Consider the following 27,885-nt stretch of genomic DNA (forward strand, 5'->3'; position numbering starts at 1 on the left):
CTTGGGGCATATTGAATCATAGCCCCATCCTGGAAGAATTCCTCATTGTTTCGGAGATGTAAAAGTTTGGAATAATGTAATGAGTCACTTAGTGATTTATGGGATTTCTCAGCCTTAATATATAACTCTCTCCCATGGAAATATAATTGACTCAAGGAGACATTTCTTATCAGTCCTTTGTCCTGAGCTATCCACATGATAGCTCCGGTGCTTAGGAGCTTAGTCTCATGAACAAATGAAGGAGGTTGGGGTTTGGGATAACTCTTCCAGAACTGTTGGCCCTAAACAAACCACAGAATCTTCATTAGGTGATTCTCTAAGGCTGCCCTATTATTATGACTTGGGAGGCCACAGGACAAAGTTGAAAAGGACTTTGGCGCTCAGATAGAGAGGAGGAGGAGGAGGGCTGGCAGGTACCCTAAGTTAGGCAAATCAGCAGCTGAAACCAGACTAATCAATTCCAAAGAAGTAAATAGGAAACGAAAAGGGTATTTCTAGTCAGCTCATAACTCACAGCTGTATATCTTTTTGAGGCTTATAGAGTGCTTTCCTCACCTTCCTTGCAACTTATAGCCTTAGATAATTGGCTTAGAAGAGGACTAAGAGGTTGTGAGCCAATATGTGTCAGTGGAAGGACTTGAACCCAAGACTTCCCGACTTTGAGGCTAGCTTTATATCCACTATACCATGATATCTCTTTAACAGTTCAGTAAAGCTTCATCAATTAGGAATAAAATTAACTATCCACTATACCACACCCCTTCCCCTTCTGCCCTTCACTTCCCAGCCTAATCAGTCTCATCACTGGAACCTCAGAATCTACTTCTGGGCTCTGACTTTTCATCTTATTCTGCTAAGATGGCCACATCTTGTAACACTTTCCAGCCTTCATAGTACCCCAGTGATGGGGGAACCAGAATACCTTCCTCTTTCCTCTTTCCAGCACTGAGGTAAACAGCATAGGCATTATCAGCCTCATTTTATAAAAAGGTAATAAGAAGATGAAACTATAAAAGTTAATTGATTTGTTCATGGTTGTATATACTAAGTGTCTGAAGCAAGTCCAGAATTTGGAAAGGTTGGGGAGCATGGAGTAAGGAACCCTGGGTAGGAGACGATGGAGTCAAAGTATCAGGCATAGGGTCTTGGTGACCAGGGGCTCAGTATCCAGGCACTGTGTACCCACAGAAGAGGATGGAGCTGGTTGCTGAGCCAAAACCTTTGTGGTCCATGGGTTCTTTGTATCCTAGCTGCCCAAGACCAGGATTGGTTTCATAGATAGAGGCAAATATGTGTGTACCTAGAAGAAATAAAGAGCAGCATCCATAAAACCATCAATGGGGTCAAGAAGGTCATCCCATGGTAGGTAGAGAGTGCCTCTAGAAAGTGGATAGGGCAGGGGATGAGGAGACCCAAGATCTAGATTTTTTGACCTAATGAGAATGGATTCCTTTTGTTTACTTTTGGTTTCAGTGCTGGGAGAATCAATTTGGACAGGAAATGTATAAGCTAACAATCTTTGACTTGATTATCAATCTTGCCGTGACTATATTCGTTGAATTTCCTAGAAAGTAAGTATGAGTTATGTTCTTACCCAATACTATAGTTTTCATTCATCTACTCATTTATTCAACAAACCTTTTTCTAAAATTTAATTTTTTCAATGAATAAGCATTTATTTTCTCTCCTCACCCACTCCTAATTGAAAAAAATAAATAAGACAAAACCTTTGTGACAAATATACATAGTCAAGTAAAATAAATTCATTGGCCATGGCTAAAAACACATATCTCATTCTGCCATTGAGGAGTCTGTCACCTCTCTGTCAGGAGGTGGAAAGCATGCTTCATCAGGGTTCTCTGAAATCATGACTGTATACAGTGTTGATTAGAGTTCTTAATTCTTTCAAACTTGTTTTCAAGAAGCATGTATTAAGCACCAGCTGTTTTCGGTATATGTGTGTGAAAATAATAGGTGCTTAACATAAAGACCAATCACGATTCCAGAGCACCCTGATGAAGCATGTTTCACCTCCTGAGAGAGAGATGATGAACTCCTCAGATGAAGAATGAGACACATGTTTTTAACCATGACCAATGAGAGAATTTATTTCACTTGACTATGTATATTTGTTGCAAAGGTTTTGTTTCATTTATTTTTTTTTCAGTTGGGAGTAAGTGAAAGGTATGTGTTTTATCCCAATTAAAATGTGATCCAGTGACTTAAAATTAATGTATGACTTTTCGGAACCATATCTATCATGGTACCCTGGCACAGAACTTTTAAATAGTATTTAGATTGTGATCTGTATTTACGATGTGATGTATACTTAGCATATGTTTTCTTTCTTCCAGAGGATTTTTTTCCCTCAGTATTTTTGAACCTTCTCTCTTAAACTTCTGGGAAGTTTCAGTGCCAGCTAACGAAGACCGCAGAAGTGAGAGGAAGAGAAAATTAATGTTAATTTAAAAAATTTTTTTTAATACAGTTACCTTCATAATGTTCCTTCCACAGTATCTGTAAATTTGTTCTCCAAGGAAATTCCTCATTCTTTGACCATGTTTATACTGAGGACCAAACTCTAGCTCAAGGGAGAGGTCACTATTTTGGACTCAGATTTCCTAGTTCTGGTTCTGTCATTTTCTACTTGTAAAACTTTGGGTAGATCATTTTAACTTAGCTAAACCTCAGTGTTCCATATTCTTCATAGGTTTGTTGTGAGGACCAAATCAGATGACTTACAAAGGCCTTTAAAAACTGTAAAGCTCCCCTCTTTCCAGCTGTCCCTTATATATTTTCTTTTCCCATCAGAATGTAAAATTTTTGAGGTCAGGCGCTAGCTTGCTTGCAGGTGGGTGGTAAAGTAAATAGAGCATTTAGTCTTAGAATCAGGAGGACCTGAGTTTACATCCCACTTGAAACATTTAACAGATGTGTGACCTTGGGCCAGTCACTTAATTTCTTTCTGTCTTAGTTTCCTTATCTGTAAAATGGAGATAATAATAGAACCTTGTTGTGAGGGTTAAATGAGATAATATTTGTAAAGTACTTAGTATAGAGCTCAGCACATAGTAGGTGCTTAATAAATATTTCTTTCTTTCCTTGTATTTATATCCCCAGCTTGCTACTCTATAGCATCTCTTAATTATCACATTTGCTTTTAGGTTATTGGTGACCTACTGTACTTCCTGGAAATTGATTCGGTACTGGGGGCAACAGGAATTTGCCATTCCTGATAATGTTCTGGGGATTGTTTATGCGCAGACAATCTGCTGGATTGGAACCTTTTTCTCCCCTCTCCTCCCTGCAATTGCAACTGTGAAGTTTATTATCATCTTTTATGTGAAAGAGGTAATGGCAGAAATGAGAGGGACCTAAAAATGATGGGCAAAGGGGCCTCCTAGGTGCTGGACCCTGTACTCATGATACAAAGACAAAAACAAAGAGGTCCTGCTCTTGAATAGTTCACAATTTATGGGGAGGAAACAACCGATACACATCTAAGTAAATTATATACACACGTTTATGTATAGTATACATAATATTTACTTAGCTGTGTCTATTGTTTCTCCCAATAAAATGTGAATTTTATTATGTGTGTGTATACATGTGTGTATATATATGTGTGTGTGTGTTTGTAGGCACACACCTATGTGTATGTGTGTATGTATACATGCACATGTATGTATATAAATAAAGAGTAATTTGTTACAGAGGTGTAACAGCAAGGACCTCGACATACACAGGAGAGTCTGCTGTACAGGTTCTTAGATCTGCTTTTTTAAAAGGAAAGCAACTTTTGAAGGGTCAGCAGTCTACTTTAATCAAGCACATATATCATTCACTTAATTCAGGAGAAAAAGTCAGCACCCTGAACTTCAGAGAAAATACAGACAGAAATTACAAACAGAAAGACCAACAGACAGAGCTTCCAGCTGTCTGACCATAGACAGTACATACATCATTACCAGAGAGAGAAGCACCAGCATATGGGTTTTCAAAACTGAGGGTTCCTTAGTGGCTACCCAGAGTCTCATTTGGCACACGAACCTTCTTCCAAAAAATAGGTCCCAATATACTCTTTTCAGGGCTAGAAGACCCAGTGACCCAGTGACCCAGTGTCTCATTAGAAATTAACAAAAGATGTCTGAGGCCTATGAATGGGTGGGGAAGATTTTTACCTCTCCCTCCACTCCCGACTAACCTTACATTAACCTTACAAGAAGGTACCTAATAGTGGAGGATTTAAGAAAGATCTGATATAGGAGGTAACCCTTGAGATGTAGTTTGAAGGTGGCACCTTGTCATAGTATATATGGATGTCATCTACATATAGATGAGAGGCAAGGTGGCATAGTTGATAGAGCCAGGCTTGCATTCCGGAAGGCTTAAGCTTAAGCTCAAATTTTGCCTCTGATAAATACTGACATTGTGGGGATGGGTGAGTTTAACCTCTCAGTGTCCCCAGGCAATTCTAGGTTTCACAAGAATTTCTGGTCTGCATGATTGAGGGAGTTTCCACATCAGGAATTCCTTACATTGATAAAGGTGGACTTTTGAGGTTTAAAAAAAAAACAACTTCTTTCCCCAAATCGGAAAAGGGTACATGTCCTGAGGTTAGATGCAAATAAGCCTTCCGGTCCCTGTATCTCAGCAGCTCTAGAAAATGAGCAGTACAATTCATGCCATGTTGCTACTTAATCAACTAGGCTAATGAACACGGTGATGAGATGATCTCTGCCTCAGTTAAAGAATCAGTGGGTTGAGGATATACCACCTGGAATCTGATGTCAATTTTCAGGTCTTAGACATAGGAATAACATTTTTTTTTTCTTTGAAGTCTTACTAGATTTAACTGAGTAACCGTTACCCTGATCTCTCTCTCTTAGAATTATGGAAGGGGTTTCAGAGAAAGTATTTGAATAGGATTCGATTTGGAATCAGAAGAATTGGGTCCAATCTCAACTCTTAGCTACTTAACACCTATGTGACCTTGGACAAGTTATTTGAGCTCTCTGAACCACAGTATTGTAAAATGTAGTGAAGGTGGATTAGATGGCCTGTAAGGTCCTTTCTAGTTCCAAATCTATGATCATGATCTATTAGGTTGTTATTGTGGGACTCTGTGCAAATCATTTAACTTCTTTTTGCCTCTGTTTCCTCAACTGTAAAATGGGGATAATAATAGCATTTATCTCACAGGTTTGTTGTGGGCACCAAACAAGATAAAGTATTTAGTACGTTATATGTACACATGGTGGTGTTTAATAAATACTCATACCCTTTATTCCATTAAATTGTAAGCTCCTTGAGGGCAGGAACTGTCTTTTGCCTCTTTTTGTATCTCCAACACTTAGCACAGTACCTAGAATACACTAGGTGTTTAATAAATGTTAATTGAATTGAATTCCTAGTATGAGGGCACTTCTAATATGTGAACTCCCTCCACCAATTACAGATCATCAGAACAGCATAACCTGTTACTTAGTAGATAAATCCTAGAGAGTGGCTTGAGGTGTTGACTTTCCCAAGATCATGCACCTAGTAAGGATCAGAGGTAGAATTTGTACCTAGGTCTTCCTAACTTTAAGCCCAGCATTCTAGACATTACACCATATGCTGCCTTTTCCTGAGATAATATTTGTAAGGTAAACAGGGTCTTGAACTTTTGAACCTGAAGGATGGCCTTACAGGCACATCCTCAGGGCTGATTTTGGGAGCTTTCTTTCAGTGTCTTTAAGCCCTTGAAAGTTAAAACTATATAGGGTTAAAAACTATATATTAATTATGGCAGGAAGTAGGTGGGAAAATTTTACTGAAAGGAAATAGCATCTGAGTAGGGAAGATAGAATGAAATAAAGAAAAGTTTGGTTCTTAAACTCATCATCCTTGATTTTTTCAGAAATATTAGATGGAATCTAAATTAGAGGTCTTTTTTTCTCTTCTTTCTTCCTTTCTACAGATAAGCCTGATGCACACCTGTAGACCCTCCACAAGACCTTTCAGAGCATCAAATTCGAACTTTTTCTTCCTGTTGGTGCTGTTAATTGGACTGACACTGGCCTTCATTCCCCTGGGAATCAGCATGACACAGTAATTAATGAATTTGTCTTCTATAACCCTTGCATATATACTTTGGTTTGTGGATTGGAGTTTTTTGTTTTAGTTTGAAAAAGAAGTTTAAAATGGCATCTGATATACTTCATTGCCTAAATTAAAGTATTATTTTGCGTTTATAGAAACTTATTAGAGTAATAGGAGTAGTAAAGAGTGTTCAGCCTTTTGTTGACTTCTTAGTTTTATAAAGAAATTTTTCTTGAAATCCTTTGTTTTTTACATAGCCTACATTTCCCCTTGTATCCATGCTCTTCCAAAGAACCACTCCATGTATCAAAGAGTTCAAAAAAAAGGAAAGATCAGCAAATCCTATCAATACATTGAAAAAAAATCAATAAAGCCTATCAGTACCTTGACAGTATATACAGTGTTCTGCACCCATGGCTTTCCCACCTCTGTCAAGTAGTGGAGGGCAAGTGTCTTCTCTTATGTCTTCTTTAGGGTCAAACTTGTGCTTTGTAATTTTACAACATTTATTTTCTGTCACTGTAGTCAACATTTATTCAGCACCGACTATGTGCTAAGTACTGTGATAAGTGCTGGAGAGTCAAAGAAAGGCCTAAAAAAACCCCAGTCCCTACTCCCAAGGAATTCACAGGTATAAAGGGAGAGACAATATGTAAACAACTATGCACAAACAAATTATATGCAGGATAAATAGGAAATAAGTAAAAATAGGATTAAGAGGGATTGGGAAAGGCTTCTTGTAAAAGGTTAGATTTTGGTTGGAATTTGAAGAAAGCCAGGGAAGTCAGGAGGTAGGGCTGAGACATGGGGGACAGCCAATGAAAATTCTCAGTGGGGAGATAGAGTGCTGTGTGGGAGGAATCTCCAGGTACAGGAATGTCCCTAGAACACAGAGTACATTATTGGAGGGGAATAAGGTGTGAAAGACTGATAAGGTAGGAGAGGCCAGCTTTTATGAATGACAAACTTTTTTATGTTTTATCCAAAAGGATTAATAAAATCCAAAGTATTTTATATTTGAGGTGAAAGGGAGCCACTTCAGTTAGTTAAATAGGAGGTGATATGGTCAGTTTTGTGATGGCTGTTCTGTTCATTTACATCTTTGCCAACATTATATGTATTGCTTTCTCAGCTGTGTTTACTTCACTTTGCCTCTCTTTGTGTAAATCTTTCCATGAGACTGTTGACTTGAGTGCTAATCTTTTAGGTGGTTGACGTGAATAACTGGTCTTTTTCAACAGCATTCCATCTTCCAAGGCCTGTGGACCCTTCACAAATTATAACACCTCCTGGGATATTATCCCTAAGACCATAAACACTTTTCCAAGTCCTTTGCAAGCATTCATCCGTAGCATCACTTCAGAAGCATTTGCTGTGCCTTTCTTTATCGTTATCTGGTGAGTAAAGCATGTGTAAATTTACTTTTTGCATCAGTAAAGCAGATGTCAAGTTAAGCAGGGGAACAGCATGGTAGGGCATAAAGGATGCTGTAATAGAAGTGAAGAGACCATGGTTTAGTGGGACCAGTACTGGCTCTGGGAATTAGACCTGCCTCATGTGGATCTTGTGAAATAGTGTTTGTAAAGTGCTTTGTAAACTATAAAACATGATAGAAATGTAAGGCCAAATATGATCACCTCATGGGATCCCGATTTCCTCACCTGTGAAATGGAGAGGTTGGATTAGCTCTAAAATTTTATGATTTATTTTCTTGTACAGGAATGATAAATTTTTTTTCACAGTGTCTACCCTTCTTGCTTGTAGTTGGGTTCATTAATAATGAAAACAATGATGTTTTTAGCTTCTAGCATTAAAGGTTTGTAGAGAACTTTATATATATATGTTATCTCCTTTGATCCTCACAACCCTTTGAGGTAGATTCTATTATTATCCCCACTTTATAGATAAGGAAACAGGCTGAGAGAGGTTAAGTGACTTGCCCACTAACTAATGTATGAGAAAGCATTCGTAGTTAGGTTTTTCTGACAAGTTAACACTCTACTGACTATACTACTGTATCACCAAGGCAATATCCACAGCATTGAGGGCGAGTATGAATATGCCAGTGTAGTTCTGTACCACAAAGTATAATGAACTCTCCATATAGAAGGCAGAAGAAAAACATTTATTCAGACATCAGAAAGCCAAATTCCAACACCAGAAAGCCAAATCCATCATAGTAACCAAGAAGTCAATACACATTAGCAGTGCAGGGGCAAAGCCATTCCCAAGTCTTCCCTGCCCCTGCTGGGACCTTCCCACAAGCAAACACAAGACTAGCTATGCCTGCCTGCCTACCTATGTCCTCTCTCCTCTGCCCTAACCACTCTCACCAACTTCCTCCCAGTTCTGCTCCACCGTTCCTGTTCCACCCATCCAGCAAGCTCCTCCCATCACATGTGATTTAGGCTTCCATGTGATTTAAGCAGGAAACATGGGCCGATTAATGAATGGGAAAGATCTTCCCATTTAAATTACCATTACAATTGCTTGCATGCCTAGAATGGGAACACAGCAGAAGACAGAAGACCTTTTTGAAGGCTATTGCAGTAATTCAGGTGAGGACCTGAAAGCATCATGAAAAAGTGAGAAGGAGATATATATTGGGAATCAACAGGCTTGGCAGTTGATTGGAAGTGGGACATGATAAAAAGGGAAAGGTCAAAGGTAATCAAACCATGGTTTGACACATGGGAGATTGAATGAAGAGGCAATACCATTGCCCTTGTGTATAATTAAATATTGAATAGTGTGATATCATCTTTTAGTGCTGCAGATGTTCAGAGAAATGGGAGGTTCAGTTAGGGAAGGCATCATGGAGCTGAGCCTTTGAAGTTTCACTGTGAAGAGTGGTTGGGATGTGTAGAGTCAGAGGGGAGAGAAAACAACATCCCAAGTAGGAGGGGCAACATGAGGCAAGGAATTGTAGTGGGAATTCTGTTCAACAGACATCTTAGGAAATGCTGATTTATGCAAGGTATGTTAGGGATACAAAGATATAAATACAACTGTGTCTCTGAGTAACTTAACAATCTCAGAGAATTGGAGGCATCTAGATGACACAGGAAAGAGAATGATAGACCTGGAGTCAGGAAGATCTGAGTTCAAATCCTTTCTCATATACTAACAAGTTGTGTGACCCTGGGCAAATCATTTAACCTTTGTTTGCCTCTGATTCTTCACTTGTAAAATGGGAATAATCATACTTTCCCAGAGTTATTGTGAGGATAAAATGAGATAATATTTGCATGTTGTTTTGTTAACCTTAAAGTGCTGTGTAAATATTAGCTATTATTATTATTAGTGTGGCATGTTTATGGGACAGAAAAAAAGAATCTCATTAGATTGGAACATGTACATTGTGAAGTAGTAGGAAATTGGATTAGTTAGATTATGTAGGATTAATAGGAATGCTTTAGATTATATGGAATAAGTAACAGAAGGCCTTGGCTAAGCAGTGGAATTTAGGCTTAATGTAACTAAATGCTACTTAAGTAAAGTGACCTATCATATGCAAAGTATTATATTCCAGACCAAGTGCATGAATTATTATGTTTAGATTATTTGCTATTTTTATAAGAGCGTCATGGCATAGTGGATAGCTAGTTTCAGGAGATAAGAAAACCTGGGTTCAGGTACCACCTCTGAACACATGCCGGCTGTGTGACGGAGCAAATTACATAAACTTTTGGTCCCCTGAGGCAATTGGCTGAAGACTGTTTCTTTCAGAAAAGGTGCCATCTGCATTGATAGAGGGGGTCCCTTCATTGCGAGTTTTCTATCCCCATGAAATAATCGATCAGAACCAAGGGAGGAAAATCTTCTATTTTTATATCATATGTGACTTGCTTTCCATTAAGGTGGTAGATATGTGAAGAGTTCACAGGAATGTCACATCATGAAGTCTTTCAAGGAAGGGTTTTTTTTTTTATTAGTTGGCCGTCTAACTCACGTATAACTTGATGTCTAGGATGGGGGCTTTATATTTCATTGCCAAAAATGTTTGCAAAGGCCTTTTTTCTGATTAAAAAAAAATTTTTTTAAGTAATTTTTTTGTTACATTTTAAGTTTTGAACTATTTCCCTTCTTCCCTCCCTATCCTACACAAGAGAAGCCACCCTTTCACCCCTGTGTGTATATGTGTGTGTATAAAATTATTCTATGAATATTTCTGTTTGTCATTTCTTTCTCTGGAGATGGATAGTATCTTCCTTCATAGGTCTTTTGTTGTTGATCTGAGTATTCAAAATACTCAGTGTAATTTGGTCATTCTCAGTGTTGAACAGCTGAACAAATTGAACAATGTTGCTGTTACTGTATCCATCTTTCTCTTAGTTCTGTTCATTTCACTCTTCTTCCTTTCATGCAAGTTTTTCCATGTTTTTTCTAAAATCAACCTGCTTATCATTTCTTATAGTATAGAAATAATTCCGTCACAATTATGTACCACAACTAGTTTAGACATTCCCCAATGGATGGGCACCCCCTCAATTTCCAGTTTTTTGCCACCACAAAGAGAGCTGCTATAAATATTTTAGAACTTAAAGGTTCTTTTCCTTTTGCCCTGATCACCTTGGGAAATAAAGCCAAGGCTTTTGCTGGGTCAAAGGGTATACACAGTTTTATAACTCTTTGGGCATAATTCCAGATTGCTCCCCACAATGGTTGGATTATTTCACAGTTCCACAAACAGTGTATTAGTGTCCCAATTTTTCCACTTTCCCTCCAACATTTGTCATTTTCCCCTTTCATCATTTTAGCCAATCTGATAGGTGTGAGATGATATCTTAAAGCTGTTTTAATTTGCATTTCTCTAATAAATAGGCTTAAAGCATTTTTCCCTATGACTACATATATAGCTTTTATTTCTTCATCTAAAAACTGCCTCTTCATATTCTTTGACCATTTATCAATTGGGGAATGACTCATATTCTCATAAATTGACAAAAATCTCTATATATTTGAGATGAGAGACCTTTATCAGAGAAACTATTGTAATGTTCCCATCCATTAATAGGTCTAACACATGAAGCCTATGATCACGTGGAACCTGTGGTCACATGGAGCCTAGGTCACTTGGAGCTAAGACTGAGAGGAGCTAGTCCAAGGAGGAGAGAGAGAAAGAAACGAGAGAGAGAGAGAGAGAGAGAGAGAGCACACAAGCAGAGGGTGAGAGCAGGAGAGCAGAGAAAGAGAAGCAAGCAGTGATTGGGGGAGGGGGGAATTTGTCTAGGGCAGTTGTTTTTGTGGGGTGACCTGACTGAAAGAAATTTTAAGCTGTTGGCACTCCCTGGATTAGTGATAAGTACTCTATTAAATCTTATCTCCTGGTATTCTAATGATGTCTCAAATAAATATTTTGGTTTTGCCTTTGAGAAAAAGAATGTATTATATTTTGTGAATTTACCCTGGAAGTATGCATACCTATTCATAGCAGCAGCTATGGGTATTGCATTGGCGTTACAACTGTCTATAAAATCTCTTCTCAATTTTCTGCCTTCCTTCTAATCTTGGCAACACTGGTTTTATTTGTACAAAACCTTTTGAATTTAAAGTAATTAAAATTATTCATTTTACATCTCATGATTCTCTCTATCTCCTGTTCTTAAGTTGTTCTTCTGTCCATGAGTCTGGTAGGTAATATGTTCCATGTTCTTCAGATTTTCTTGTAACATCTCTCTTTATATCTAGATCATGTATCCATTTTGACCTTATCTTGGTAAATGGTGTAAGACATTGGTCTATACCCAATTTCTGCCAAACTGCTTTCCAGCTTTCACAACAATTTTTTACCAAATAACAAATTCTCATTACAAAAGCTCATTATGTTTGTCAAACACAAGGTTACTATAATTATTTACTACTGTATATTGTATGTTTACTCTGTTCCACTGACCTACCTTTCTATTTCTTAGCCAGTACCGGATAGTTTTGGTGATTGCTGCCTATAAAATAGTTCTAAGATCTGGTACTGCTAAACTTCCTTTAAGTTTTTTTCTATTAATTCCTTTGATATCTTTGACCTTTTGTTCTTCCAGATGAATTTTTTTTTGCTTTACTCAGTTTACTATTACTCAACAATGTTTTTTTTAGTAATTTTAATTGGGATGGCATTGAATAAGAAGATTAAGTTAGGTAGAGTTGTCTTTTTTTATTATATTAGCTCTGCCTACCCATGAACAATTAATTTCAATTATTTAAGTCTGACTTTATTTGTATAAAAAATTTTATAATTATATTCAAATAGCTCTTGGGTTTGTCTTGGCAGGTGTGCTTCCAGGTATTTTATATGCTATTTATGGTTATTTAAAATGATGTATCTCTTACTATCTTTTCTTGCAGGGTTTTATTGGTAATATATAGAAATGCTGATGATTTATGTCTTTCTACTTTGCTAAAATCATTAATTGTTTCAATTAGCTTTTTAGTTGTCTCTAGGATTTTCCAAATATAGCATGTCATCTACAAAAAGACATAGTTTGTATCACCTGATTGCCCATTTTGATTCCCTCAGTTTCTTTTTCTCTTCTTGCTATTGCTACCATTTCTAGTACAATATTGAATAACAGTGGTTGTAATAAGCATCCCCGTTTCATGATATTATTGGGAAGGCTTCTAGCTTATCCCTGTTACAAAAAATGTTTGCTAATGGTTTTAGGTAGATGTTTTTATCATTTTAAGGAAAAATTTAGTTATGCCTCTGCTTTCAAGTTTTTTTAAATGGAAATGAGTGTTGTCAAAAGCTTTTCCTGCATCTATTGATATGATCATATGATTTTTGTTACATAATCTATTATGTTAATTGTTCTCTTTATGCTAAACCATTCCTGCATTCCTGGTATAAATCCTGATTGGTCACAACGTATAATCTTTGTGATATATTGTTTTTACCTCCTAACTATTATTTTATTTAGGATTTTTGCATCCATATTCCTTGGTGAAATTGATCTATAGTTCTTTCTTTGTTTTTGCTCTTCCTGGCTTAGGCATCAGTGCTACGTTTGTTTCATAAAAGTAATTTTGAAGGACTCCTTTTTTGCTTATTATTCCAAATAATTTAATATTGGAATTAGTTGTTTTTTAAATGTGTGGTAGAATTCACTTGTAAATTCATCTGGTGCTGATGCTTTTTTCTTAAGAATCCACTCATTTAGGGCCTCTTTGATTTCTTTTTCTAAAATAAGTTTATTTAGATGTTCTATTTCCTCTTCTGTTAATCTAGGCAGTTTATATTTTTGTAAGTATGCTTCCATTTCATTTAAATTGTTAAATTTATTGGCATATAACTGGGTAAAATAACTTCTAGTAACTGTTTTGATTTCATCTTCATTAGTGATATATTCACTCATTTCATTTTTGATACAATTGATTGGTTTCTTCTCTATTTTTAAAAAATCTTATTAGGCAATGGTTTATCTATTTGATTGTTTTTTTCTATAAAACTAACTCCTAGTTATTAATTCAGTGGTTTTCTTCAACTTTACTAATGTCACCTTTAATTTTTAGGATTTTCTCTTTAGTGTTTAATTGGGGATTTTTAATATGTTCTTTTTCTAGTTTTTTAATTTCATACCAATTCATTGATCTGTGCTTTCTCTATATTATTGATGCAAGCATTTAGAAATATACATTTTCATGTAATTACTGATTTTACTCCAAATCATGTTTTAAAATCCTTAAACTCATGTAGTATACCTTGTTTTTGCTCCCTCTCTTACTTTTGTAGCCTCATCATGTTCTATTTCATTGCCCTGGCTGGAGCACATAAACGGGTCGTGATGCAACTCAGACATCAGTTGTCTATGGTAAGGTGGAATCCAGAGTGGAATGATCCCAGAGTACAGAGGGCCTATTATACTTTTCTTTATGGCTTATACAAAACCTATAGTTTTTCAAGGGAGAAGTGGAATGACTTTCTAGAAACTCTGCCTATGACCCAACCTAATGGGGACTTGATGAACTAGTTCTTTGTACAGGATGTTTCACCTTGATCACACAGGGGGTTACTATCACAGTGGTTTTTAATCCAGTCTTCTGTCTTCTATCTTGAGTATGAACATGCTAAGATATGTGACACTTAGGCTGATATACTTAGCAATAATCATAGGGATTATAGAGCAAAAATCTTCCCAGAAAGACAAGAGGGCAAGTCTGATCTGCCGTACTTTTCTAAAAGGAAAATCTGGCTAAGATCCTGGCAGTGTTCCCTTATATAAAGTGAAAAAGTGGCTGCTGACTTCATTATTATTAACATTTATTAAGTACCAGCAGCATACATGGTACTTGAATCAGCCATTCAATTAATGGACAGATATTTCATAAGCACTTACTACGTTCCAGGCACAGTGCTAGGTACTAGAGATACAAATTGAAAAACAACATTCCCTGCCCTCAAAGGTCTTCAATTTCATAGGCATCTGGAGGTAGTTAGGGGAGGGTTAGTTTTGGAACAGAGATAATAATATCCTGGACCTTAGGGAATGTAGAAAATACCGGGGATAGCCCTAAAAGTTTCATTATCAATTACATGTAGCTGTGGAATGTAGCACAAGGAAAACTGCTAGTCAGTCAGGTGCATAGGAGTCCATGCCTCCTTCCTATTCAAGTGGGAAACCCTATAAGCACTTTTTATTCCCCTTAAAATTCCTCTGATTTCTCACTGGGAAGTTTTTTTGATAGCTCCAAGCAAATGTCAGTCTTGATCTTGTCATCTAGAAGGTAGTATGGTAGAAGATCTCTGTGCATTTGAAGCAACAATTAGAAGAGGATGGGGTACAGGAAAGGTCTGGGGAGTCTGGGAGGTGTCTCACAGATCGTGAATATATAGAATTCCAGAAATTCCCAGTGTCAAGGAAGGGTTAAAAAGATTTGGGGCAATTCCTCCTATATACCTCATCTGTTACTGCCCTTCTGTTTATACTCCGTACTTCTCCCCTGTCTAGTACCTCTTTCTTCAGTTAGATCCTTTTTATTAACAATCAACCACAAGCAAAGTCAAAGCTAGACAACTGCTTATCTTCATTTTGCTTAACTTCATTCTTTTCTTTAAAAATTGATTAACAACTTTTTTTATTTTGACTTCCAAATTCCTTCCCTCTCACCTCTCCAGCTTATTTAGAAGTCAAGCACTATAATACCTATTATACATGTAAAGTCATACAGAACATATTTCTATAACTTCATTCTTAATCAATGAATCAAAATGTACTTAAGTACTTACTACATGACAGGTATAGTTCTAGGGATTGGAGAGACAAAGATAAATATGAAATGGGCCTTGATCACAAGAACTTTCCATTCTAACAAGGGTAATTCATTACAGAATACAGAGTTTAGTTTGACCAAATCAGTAGAATGGGAAATCCATGTTAGCAGATGACTGTCTTCTGCTTCTTTGTTGGAAGTAACCAAGGAAGTCAGGAGTATCAGAGCAAATACTATACTTAAACAGCAAATACCTTAAATGTGTAAAGAGTCAAGTCTGCAAGCATTTATTAAATGTCTATTGCATGTGTGCCACTAGGCATATAAAGAAAGAAAAGCCACTCCCTGCTCTGAAGAAGCCTTGTTATCTAATGGGAGAGATAATATAGAAATTACTTTGTACAAACAAAATAAAGACAGGAAGAATTGGAGATCTTTTCAGAGGGAAGGCCATTAAGGACAAGGCCTCTTGAAGATTTTATCTGGAACCTGAAGGAAGTCAAGAAGCTACGAGGTAGAGATAAGGAAGGAGAGTATTCTAGGCTTGGCAGCCAGCCTGTGAGAATGCACTGAGGTCTGGAGATAGTTTGTGCCTGGATCACAGAATATATGACAGTGAGTTGTATATAAGAAGACTGGAAAGGTAGGAGGGGACCAAATTAGGAAGGGCTTTAAAAGTCAAGAGACAATTTTTGTATTTGATGTTGAAGGAAATAGGGGACCACTGGAGTGGTAACATGGCCAAACCTCTGCTTTAGGAAGATCCATATGACAGATGCATGACCTGGAGTGGAGAGAAACTTGAGGCAGAGAGACCAGTCAGCTACAACAAGAGTCCACATCTTAGTTCAGCTAAGTTAAAGTGTAGAATATGTGCTTGTTTTCATCCTCCTCCTCAACAGCCCATATTGATGCTGCCTTGCACAGCTTTGCAGACTGAGGGCAGCTAGGTGGCACAGAGCACTGGGCCTTGAGTCAGGAACACTTGAGTTCAAATTCTGCCTTTCACGTTTAATAGCTGTGTGAGTCTGGGTGAGTCTTTTAATCCTCTATGATTCAGTTTCCTCATCTGTAAAATGAGCTGGAGAAGAAAATGGCAAGCCACTATGATATCTTTGCTAAGAAACCCCAAGTGAGGTCACCAAGAGTTGGGCACAGCTGAAGATTGACTAAAGCACAACAAGCAGACCAAATGGTAACATAACAGCCATCATTCTGGCATTAGCGTGGTCTTGGTTTTAGCTTTCTCCTTCTGGTATATTCTTTTCTTCATCAAGTCATGTCATTTGATCAAGCATTTATTAAAACCATGCTATTATAGAGCACTGTGCTAGGCACTGAGTAAGATAATGGAATTTAGATAAAATATCTTTGTCTTCATGATTCTTACGGTCTACTACCTTGCATGCAACCCAAGTCAGAAACAGAACAGGCCAAAATTTCTGAGTTGTATGTAAGGAGGATTTTGTAATCCTTTTTAGTTTAGTTTCTTAGGATCCATGGCCATGGGTACATCTAATTTCCAGGCATTAGATAATAACTCCTAGAATAATCCCAAGGATTCTAGATTGTAGTTCCTAGAATCATAGAGACAGACAGTCCTACTGAGGCTAGGCTGTTAGATAAGGGGTGACATAATGTGATATTTACTACACCTGCACAGAATAACAATATTGCTAAAGTTAACCTGTGAGCTTAATGTTGGCAAGATGCCTTCTTTGTCTATTGCCCTATAAAACAGGTGGGCACTGGTCAGTGAGGGGGGAAACCACAGGAAATCCATAAAGCGAATCTGTGTGTGCCTCAACTGGCCCCCATTGAGGCTTCAGGGGATTTAGGAGAGTGCACAAGCTGTGCCTATCTCAATTGACCCCATTGAGATGTAGGGGTAGTTGCCCCCCTTCTTGCTGGACCTGCAAGAAGGGTGATTAGGGAATGCTATAGAAGGCTAAAACTAGAATAAAGCTGATTATTAACCCCTCCAAAGCTGTCTGCTTGTCTGACCAGATCAAGAGTGAACCTGTTAGAGGCTGGAGACTGAGAACTCCAATGCCTCCTGTGTGTTATCTGTGAAGCACAAGTCAATTGGCAGTAGGGTCAGGGAGTGGTCATTGCATTTCCAGCCTGGGTGAGATAGGGAGATATAGTTAAAGATAAAGATTGTTTAGTTTAAGATCATCCATTTTCTTGTCCTACTAGAGATTTCACACATTCATACGAGAGTGGAAAATGATGAGGTATAATATAAGACTTCAAGAATTGAGTGTTTTGTTTTATGTCACCCCTTCAAAACTCAACCGATTATCGTGAAACTACCTGGTTGTGAAGTGTTTGGGGATGGGGGGTGAGTAAGTGGCAGGGAAAGTGTGTTGTCAACTGGGTCTAAAATCCAACTAATTCCCAGTCAGTTAATTGTGTGGCAAATGTTGTAGTCTCGAAAAGAAGGTTATTGTACCTCCAAGTGCATTCATTTATTTATTTATTCATTTTTAGGAAAGTCAAGACAAGCACTATCTAATTCGGAGACTTACAGATGTTCAGAGAGAGATGAGAAACCGACCAAGCTGATTTTGAACACAATTCTTGTTCCTTCTAAGATGACTGAGCTACTATACTGAACCTCCAAAACTCATCTGTAGAATTTTGTACAAATACTAAATGTATTTTTCTAGAATTCCGGCATTTTCTGCACTGTGATCCTATCATTGCTGCTGTGGTTTTGGGTTGTGTCAGTGTTTACAGAACCAGTTTCTATTTGATGATTTTGTAAACATAATAAGAGTTTGAACTGAGTCTTTGCTTGTAGGATTTCAGCTCAATGAATGAAAAATCTTTTAGGCTTAGGCTACTTAAGTTTTTGCAAGGGAAACGGGAACAAAGAGAACTTCATCATTTTTTTCAGATAGTTTGAGAAATTTTAAGTTAAATTTGAAGGTCGTTAGTTCATGAGGCTGGACTCTCATGTGAATGAGCCAGATTCCAGTGGCATAGAATGAGGAACTTTCACTATGACTTTTTTTATACTGCAGGGATATATGCTAATCCTAAAATAGAGGTTGCTTTGTAAAATAAAATAAACTCCTAACCCCATCATGTTGTTAGTCATTGGTAAGAAAAATTTGAAACATAGTTATATAACTAGCATTAAACTTTAAATTTTAGCCCCAGTTTGGTAAGATGAAATGCAAATATGTCCATGATCTTACTCCATGAGCTCTTAGTTTTAGTTATATGGAACTTCTGCATGACTTAAAATTATTTTTAGATAAGATCATAGATAACACTAGCCATGCTTTCTGAACTTTTGTGACAGCGAAGGAGCAGAACAGAAAATTCTTTCAGGGAAATAAGTGTCCTTTGAACTTTTACCTCTCTTTTAGGGCTGATCTGTGGTTTCTGGGAATAATACCCACTGCTTCCAAATGTGAGAGGAGATAGAGTTTTCCTTGATTCTCTAAGGTCTATTTTCCTTTTATGTTTTGTAGGCAGTACTTTTAAAGGACATTTGAAGCTTCAGGAGTGTTCTGGGAAGATGGTTTAAGATATGTTTTATATTCCAGCTTGGCTGTGGATATATAATTTGGGATTTTGCTGTCACACCTTTCAATTCATGCTAAATCCTTCTTATTCCAGATTGCACTACAACCTAAATCACTCACTCAGGGCCTTTTCAGATACAACAGTTTTTAAAATGTACTAGATTTCTGAGGAGGAATTTAGCTTCCTTATAATACATACAAGCACATTTCAAAATAATATTTATCTATTTATAATTTTTCTGGACATGTATTTAATGAAATATAACAGGAAATTATTTATAGTTCCTATTGTAGCAAAAATAAGTAATAGATGCCTTGAAATTGGCTAATATTTGGCAGTAAAGATTTATCCTTTTGAGTTATTCCATGGCTTATCAAGTAATACAACATTATCAAAGAGGAGTGCTAAGTCTAAATCTTTTTGACATATGCAAATCTTATTTAAGTAGGTTGTTTTCATTCAGTGTCTTCAAAGTCAATTTTAGTAATAGTTTCTTACTGTTTTTCTATCCTTTTAAATTCCAACACACTTGAGGTAGTAGCCTGAATTTCAGAGGCTAATGAAGTTTTATGGAAATGATTGCTGATGCTGAGGAATATTGTTCAAGGATAATTTCTTCCTTTTGTAGATGATTGATCCTTGTTTATAGAAGCATTTTCCTGTGTTATGCCACAGAGTGCTTCCCTTTTATGAGTGTAATCCCAGTGCCAGCCAACTGTTGTTTCCTTCTAATTCCACAAAGCTGGTTTATAAGGAAAAGAAGTTCAAGATTGATTTGAGTTACAATAGGGACTTGTAACTCCCGTTTTATGCTGACTACCAGAAATGGGAGATTTTCAGGGAGCACCTTTCTTAAGGCCTCCTGCCTCATATGTTCTTACCAATACAAAACTGCTTCTGAGTATGCAGAGGTTCACTATCCTCACTGAAAAGACGAACTGCAGCCATTTCTCACCACTGTCAACATTATTAGCAAGGTTAATTCCTATAGTTCCCAGTAAGTGTTGTTTTCTGCTTTTTATTAATGGAAACACTGTAAACAAAAGGATTATTGGGGTTTTTTCACTGTTAAGAAATTCTGATTAATGTGTTATTAGCTGTAGTGAAATGCTGACTTTTGTAAATATTACTTGGAATTTTTTGTCAAATTGTAACTTCTGGTTAGAGCTATAAGATAAAAAGTATAGCTCCTTTGTTTAACGTGTATTAAAACTATTAATTAAAACAAAATATATGAAATTTTAGAATGATTACATGTCTGTTTAGACTCACAGGGTTATTCTGTAAGCAAAAGATCCTGGAAATCTATTAGTTTTTAAAGTTGCCCTTTTGCCTTGTCATTGAAGTAGAGAGTCTACTGTCATCTTCAAATGAGTGCTTTCCAACAACATATTAGAAATTTTTTTTTGGTGGGGGGGAAAGAGGGAGTTGTTTTTAAATATTCCTGAAAACATCTTTTTATCCAGTCCAACCAAATCACACCTAAAGTTCTACCCACCAAAGTAGTCTGGTTTCTTTTCACCAAAGAAAGAGAAATCTAGTCTTTAGTTGGCATTCTTTCAGAGTGATAAAGTGTAGATTTTTGCATTGGAAAACCTGATATTATCTACCTGACCATATTCATTCAACAAATATTTAGCTCTCCCGTCTCCCTTCCCCTCCTCAATAGTATTCACTTTTCTCCCCCTCCTCCTGCAGCCTTCCCCTCCTTCTTTTGACCCCCCTCCCTTTTAGTCCCCTTTACTCTTATTGCTTCTTTCCTCCCTTTTAGCCACCCTCCCCTTTCTTCCCCCTTCCCCTCCTACTACCTATAGAGCTAGTTAGGATTATCTACTTAAGATTATTGTTCCGTCCTTTGAACAAATCAGATGAGAGTACCTCTCAAACAATGCTCATCTCCCTCCCCTCCTTCCCTCTACTATAGTTTTGTACTTCTTCCTGTGATATAATTTGCCATTTTCTGCTTCCCCCTTTCCACACCTCCTATTACATTCCCTTCTCATACTTAAATCATATTTTTGACATGACATCATTTACTTTATGCCCGTTCCCTCTACATATATCCCTTTTATCATAATAGCTGCACAGTTCTCAAGATTAACAGGTATCATCTTCCCTTATAGGGAGGTAAACAGTTTGCCCTAATTGAGTAGCAAGTTTTTGTTTTTGTTTTTTCCCCTCTGTTTACCTTTTTATGATTCTCTGGAGACCTGCATTTGAAGATCAAATTGTCTATTGAGTTCTGGTGTTTTGGTCAGGAAGCTCTGGAAATCCCTTATTTCGTTGAATGACTTTCTCCTTGCCTGAAATGTTATGCTGAACTTTGCTGGGTAGTTGATCCTTGGTTGAAGTCCCAACTCCTTTGCCTTACGGAATATTGGGTTCCAATTCTTTCGATCTTTTAATGTAGAAGCTTCAAGGTCCTGTGTGATCCTGTGTGTCCTTGATATTTGAATTGTTTCTTTCTGGCTGCTTGTAGTATTTTCTCCTTCACTTGATAGCTCTGGAATTTGGCAACTATATTTCTTGGGGTTTTGAGTTTGGGATCCCTTTCGGGAGGGGAACGGTGGATTCTTTCGATGACTATTTTGCCCTCTGAGTCTAGTACTTCTGGGCAGTTTTCCTTGATGATTTCCTGGAAGATATTGTCCAGACTCTTTTCTTCATCATGGGTTTCTGGCAGGCCAATAATTCTTAGATTTTCTCTCCTGGATCTATTTTCCAGGTCAGTTGTTTTTCCAATTAAATATTTTACATTTTCTTCTATCTTTTCATTCTTTAGATTTTGTTTGACTGATTCTTGTTGCCTCATTGAGTCATTAGTTTCTACTTGCCCAATTCTAATCTTCATCGTATTGTTTTCTTCAGTTAGCTTTCGCATCTCCTTTTCCATCTGACCAATTTTTCCCTTTAAGGAGCTATTTTCTCCATTTAATTTTTGTATTTCTTTTTCCATTCGACCAATTTTCCCAGTTAGGTTTTGGGTTTCCTTTTCCATCTGATCAATTTTCCCAATTAGGTTTTGGGTTTCCTTTTCCATTTGATTAGCTCTTCCTTTTAGGGAATTATTCTCTCCAGTTAATTTTTGAACTTCCTTTTCCATTTCTTCAATTTTCTTTTTCAGGGTGATGTTCTCATCAGTGAATTCTTTTTTTATAGTTTTAAAATCATTGGCCAGTTTTTCTTTTATATCCTTCTTCAGACGTTCCAGGTAATCTAGTTGTGCTTGCAAGAAATTCATAGTCCCATCTGAGGTTTCAGATGGAAGTACAGTCTCAGCTCTAACCTCTTTGGTGTTTGTGTTTTGGTCCTTATCCCCATAGAAAGATTCTATGGTTTTTTCACTTTTCGTCTGCTTTTTCCGATTCATGATGTTGGCTGAGTGTTGTAGCTTTTGGTTCTTTCAGTCAGAAGGTACAGATCTTTAAGTTGAGCTGATGTGTGTCTAGGCTAAAAGCAGGCTTTTGTTTTTTGTTTCCCCGATCAACCCTGGGGTTAGCTTGTTAGGTGTGTGGGAGGGGTGGTCTGGTCTCAGGATATCTCCTCAGCTGACTTGAGGCAAAGGCAAGGTCAGGGGATGGTGATCCCAGCTTCCCTATTGTCTTCCCTTTTCCCCTGGAGGGCTGGGGCATGCCTAGAAGCTAACGCGTGTTCCCGCCCCTCCTGGGGCTCGTCTCCCGGCTCTGAGGCTTGCCTGGGTCTCAGTGCGAATTTTCTCTGCCCTGGGTCATCTGTCCCTCCAGATCGCCTCCACCACAGTAGGAAGAATCCCCCTTTGCCACTTTTCCAGCCTCTGGTGTTATGAGACCACCCGCCCCCTTCTGCTGTTCCCGCTGATCCAGGATTAATCTGGGGAAGAATTTTATGGTTCCCTCAGGGTCATCAGGGGGGAGGAGAGAGCACTTACTGATCACTCTGCCATCCCAGTTCCTGGAAGTTCAAGTAGTGACCCACCGAAGTCCGTCTTCAGGCTGAAGATTTCAAGGGCTGCTGCGCTGATGTCTGGCACTCAGCAGCTCTCACCGGCTCGGCCTGGCTTATCTCCTGCTCCGCTGGTCTCGCCCGCCACTCTCGGGCTCCTCTGGTCCCCTCCGCCCTGCTGCGCCGACCGCACTGCGCTGTGCCATTCAACAAATATTTAGACAAGGCATTGTACTGAAGGAGTAGGCAACCATACCAACATGATGACATAGAGAAGTAAGCTTCTGAACTTCCTGAAATGGAACACTATCAGCCTGTTTCAATTCAATTCAATTTTATTCAATTAAATATTAAGTGCCTAATTTGTTCAAGAACCAGATGAAAAATGACAGCTCCCACTTTCAGAAGAATTGATGGTTGTGTTGGTAGGTCTTGCTTAACCATTTTTCTATTATAAGGGGAGACTCATGGAGGAATGGGGGAAGTAAATATATCCAGATATCACTGTGATATAAAAACAAATGGAATCAATAAACTTTTAAAAAAATATTTAGTTTATTTATTTTCAGTTTTCAACATTTATTTCTGTAAGTTTTAAATTTTGTCCTGTCCCAAGACTGCATGCCATCCAATATGGGTTGTACACATACATTCCTATTAAAGACATTTTCACATTAGTCATGTTACATAGAAGAATTATCACGAATGGGAAAAACCGTGAGAAAGAAAACAAAACAAGAGAAAAGAGTCTGCTTCACTCTGCAGTTCAGCTCCATAGTTCTTTCTCTGGATGTGGATGGCATTTTCCATCATGAGTCCTTTCGAAAAGTTTTAGGTGCTTGTATTGCTGAGAAGGACTAAGTTTATCAAAATCAGCTATCATAGACTGTGGTTGTTAATGTGTACGATGTTCTCCTGGTTCCACTCACTTCGTTCAGCATCATTTCATAGAAGTCTTGCCAGGTTTTCCCAGAGTCCACCTGCTCATCATTTCTTATAGCACAATAGTATTACATTACATTCATAAATCACAACTTGTTCAGCCATTCCCCAATTGACGGCCATCCCCTCAATTTCCAGTTCCACCACAAAAAGAGCTGCTATAAATATTTTTGTTCGTGTGGGTTCTTTTTGCATTTTTATGATCTCTTTGGGATACAGCCCAAGAAGTGATATTACTGGGTCAAAGGGTACATACATTTTTATAGCCCTTTGGGTATAGTTTCAAATTTCTCTCCAGAATGATTGGATCAACTCACAGCTCCACCAGCAATAAATTAGAGTTCCAACTTTCCCACATCTTCTCCAACATTTATCATCTTCCTGTTCATGTTAGTCAATCTGATAGGTATGATGTGGTACTTCAGAGTACTTTTGATTTGCTTTTCTCTAGTCAATAGTGATTTAGAGCATTTTTTCATATGATTATAGATAGCTTTAATTTCTTCCTCTGAAAACTGCCTGTTCATATCCTTTGACCATTTATCAATTGGGGAATAACTTGTATTCTTGTAAATTTGACTCAGTTCTCTATATATTTTAGAAATGAGGCCTTTATCAGAGACTCAAGTTGTAAAAATTCTTTCCCAGTTTTCTGCTTCCCTCCTAATCCTGTTTGCATTGGTTTTGTTTGTACAAAAACTTTTCAATTTAATGTGACCAAAATTATCCATTTTGCATTTCATCATGTTCTCTATCTTGTTTGGTCATACATTCCTCCATTCTCCATTAATCTGATAAACTATTCTTTACTCCCCTAATTTGTTTATAGTATCGGTATCTGGTGTCAGACATTGGTCTATGCCCAGTTTCTGCCATACTGTTTTCCAGTTTTCCCAGCAGTTTTTGTCAAACAGTGAGTTCTTATCCCAGAAGCTAAGGTCTTTGGGTTTATCAAACGGTAGATTGCTACAATCATGGACTACTGTGTCTTGTGTACCTAACCTATTCCCCTGATCTTTCCCTCTATTTCTAGCCAGTACCAAGTGGTTTTGATGATAGCAGCTTTATAATACAAGTTAAGATCTGGTATGTCTAGGCCACCTTCCCTAGCATTTCTTTTTGTTAATTCCCTTGATATTCTGGGCCTTTTGTTCTTCCAGATGAATTCTGATATTTTTTCTAGCTTTATAAAATAACTTTTTGGTAGTTTGATTGGTAAAACACTGAATAAGTAAATTAATTTAGGTAGATAAACTTTTTAAAAAAGAAAATAAATACCTTGTCCTGGAAAAGTTTAAATTTTACTGAAGGGGAGGTGCCACAAGTAGAAAGAAAATATAAATGTAGGATATGATGGTGGCAATGAGGGAAGCAAAGTGCTCTTGGAAAATTTGAAGAGAACATGTTTTAAAAAATGGAGGTATCTAGGTGATGTAACAATTAAATAGAAATTTAGGCTGAAACATACAATAGAAAAAATGGTCATGTCAGAAATAGGATGTTGGAAAGGAGTTCTTCCTTTCCCCACCTTGCCTTTCTTCTATTATTTTTTTATACTTTAGGTTTTTAAAAATTTTGAGTTTCAAATTTTCTCCCTCCAGCCCCTCTCCCACTTATTGAGAAGGCATGCAATAATGTGATACCCGCTATACATGTGAAGTCATGTAAAACATTTCCATATTATGTTGCAAAAGCAAGAAAAATAAAAGCAAAAAAAAAAAAAGCTTCATTCATGCTACCCATGAGCAATGACTATTTCTCCAGTTGTTACCATCTGTTTATAGGAAGATTGTAATTGGGTTCATATAGTTCCTGTGTATATGATAGGTTAACTCCAAAATATATTTATATTTTACTGCCTGTAGTTATTTTTTAATTCTTAATTTGTTTTTAATATTTAAAAAAATTAGTTCCAAATTATCTCCACCCCATTGAGAAAGGCAAGTAATATATCAGTTATATGTGTGGTGGCAAGCAAAATATTTGCACAATAGCCATGTTGTAAAAAACAAAACAGCAAAAAACAATAAAAGACATGAAACAGTGAAAAAATTATGCTTCAGTCTGCACTCAGACTCTATCAGTTCTCTCTCAGGAGATGGATGGCATTGTTCATCATGGGTTCTTTGGAATTGTCTCAGATCGTTGTCTTGCTCAGAGTGGCTGTTAAAATTGATTTTCTGAAATAAAAAGGAAACTGAGGACAAAGTTACTGAGCTATCTATGATTTAATCTGCAAAGCTACCATTTGTATATTAAACCACGTCATCTAACTTCTCTGAGGTCAGAGACGAAGAGTGATTTACAGAAACGATTTTTATAACAAAAAAGAGGAATTGGAAAAATTATAGAAACTTGTTTTCAACATAATTCTATTGGACAAGGCAGGTTACAACTAGGTAGCTTCTCCCTGACCTTCTTAATCCTATGATAGACATCCTTTCCTCCAGGCTGTATTGGGAAGAGGAATTTATGATCAGTGATTAGCAGTCACTCCCTCTTCCCCCCATCATCTTCCCTAGCAGAGTCCCTTAGTCAATTTAGACTCTTATCTAAAGAAAAAGGGGGCTTAAGTTAAACTCTGGCTATCCTTTCTCCAGCTTTCATAAGGGGGAACTTGGCCTCTTGTCAATCCTCCTTTTTTGCTAGAAAAGGGGACAGCCTTTTGAAAAACCTTATAATCTTACGATTATTTTGTTTTTCTAAATTATCTGCTACTAAACGATAAAGTCTTCTCAATTCACTGTTGTTTGTGTGTTTGTCCTTCTTTGCTGAAGAAGACCATGACATCAGAAATAATGACATGACTTGCACTTGACTCTGAGCGAGGGAAGGCTGTGCAGGTCACCAGCCTCACTTCTCCTCTAGAACCATCTGAATCTGGTGACCAGATATTCATCAGGATGACTGGAGATGACCTAGGATGAGGCATTGGAGTTATGTGACTTGCCCAAGGTCACACAGCTAGTGAATGTCAAGTGTCTGAGGTGAGATTTGAACTCAGGTCCTCCTGACTCCTGCACTGGTGCTTTATCCACTGAACTACCTAGCTGCCCTAAATCTATAGGTAACCTAGATTTAAAGAAGCATGTTAATCTAACTTAGTTTAGGGCTAGCTCTTCTAAAGAAATGAGTCTAATCTTACAATCTAAAAGTAAATTGAAGTAATAAAAAAGCTGATGTCTTTTTCACAGCTATGTCTTTCACGGGGGATCATCCTTACAGAATTGCTTTATCATGAACAATATTCCCCTGCTCACTTTCACTCTGCATCAGTTCTTAGAGATGGTCTGAGGTTTTTCTGAAACAGCACAATAGTATCCCATGACAATCACATACCACAACTTGTTCAGCCATTCCCTGATTGTTAGGCATCCCCTCAATTTCTAATTCTTTGCCAGGGGCAGCTAGGTGGTGCAGTGGATGTGCTCTATACAATGCAGGAGTCAGGAGGACCTGAGTTCAAATCTCACCTCAGACACCTGACACTCACTAGCTGTGTGACCTTGGGCAAGTTACTTATCCCCAATTGCCTCATCCTGGGTCATCTCCAGTCATCCTGATGAATATCTGGTCACTGGATTCAAATGGCTTTGGAGGAGAAGTGAGGCTGGTGACCGGCACAGCACTCCCTCACTCAAAACAAAGTCAAGTGCAAGTCATGCCATCATTTCTCTGATGGCATGGTCTTCTCTGGTAACGAAGGACACACGTACACAGACGTGTATACACACACACACACACACACACACACACACACACACACACACACACACACTTTGCCATCACAGAAAGGGCTGCTATAGATATTTTGGTGCACCTCAGTCCTTTTCCCTGTTGTTGGATATCTTGGGGACACAGCCCCAGCGGTGGCATTGCCGGATCAAAGGGCAGCTTTCCAGCCCATCGGGCAGATTTCCAAATTGTTCTCCAGAATCAATGGACCGGTTCCTAACTCCACCAAAAACGCATTGGCGTGTCTATTTTTCACATCCCCTCTTCTGTCACGTTAGTGCGAAGTTCTCCTCATTTTTCTTGCCATTCACAAGCACACCGGTAGTAAGAGAAATTTATGATGACCGGTGTTTTCTCCTAACACTCGGCCGACAGGGGTCTCGAACTCCTGACCGAAGTACTTCGCGCAGAACCGGTGCCTTTCCTCCCCTACTTTATTTTCTCTAGCGCATGACTGTT

At 37.8% G+C, this 27,885-nt stretch overlaps 1 protein-coding gene across 3 annotated transcripts in view; it reads left to right on the top strand.

Annotated features, from left to right (window-relative positions):
- TMC7 (transmembrane channel like 7) overlaps positions 1 to 20,078 on the top strand; it is a 92,481-nt gene extending 72,403 nt beyond the window's left edge. For all 3 annotated transcript variants that reach the window (XM_072598014.1, XM_072598012.1, XM_072598013.1), the window contains 6 exons: positions 1,474 to 1,571; positions 3,165 to 3,351; positions 5,963 to 6,093; positions 7,326 to 7,481; positions 13,811 to 13,889; positions 17,782 to 20,078. In XM_072598014.1, the coding sequence (XP_072454115.1) occupies positions 1,474 to 1,571; positions 3,165 to 3,351; positions 5,963 to 6,093; positions 7,326 to 7,481; positions 13,811 to 13,889; positions 17,782 to 17,856 (726 nt within the window). In that variant the 3' untranslated portion in view covers positions 17,857 to 20,078. The remainder of the gene's footprint in view (positions 1 to 1,473; positions 1,572 to 3,164; positions 3,352 to 5,962; positions 6,094 to 7,325; positions 7,482 to 13,810; positions 13,890 to 17,781) is intronic.
- The last annotated feature ends 7,807 nt before the right edge of the window (positions 20,079 to 27,885 follow it).

This window comes from Notamacropus eugenii, chromosome 3, assembly GCF_028372415.1.
Source record: "Notamacropus eugenii isolate mMacEug1 chromosome 3, mMacEug1.pri_v2, whole genome shotgun sequence".
Lineage (NCBI taxonomy): Eukaryota > Metazoa > Chordata > Mammalia > Diprotodontia > Macropodidae > Notamacropus > Notamacropus eugenii.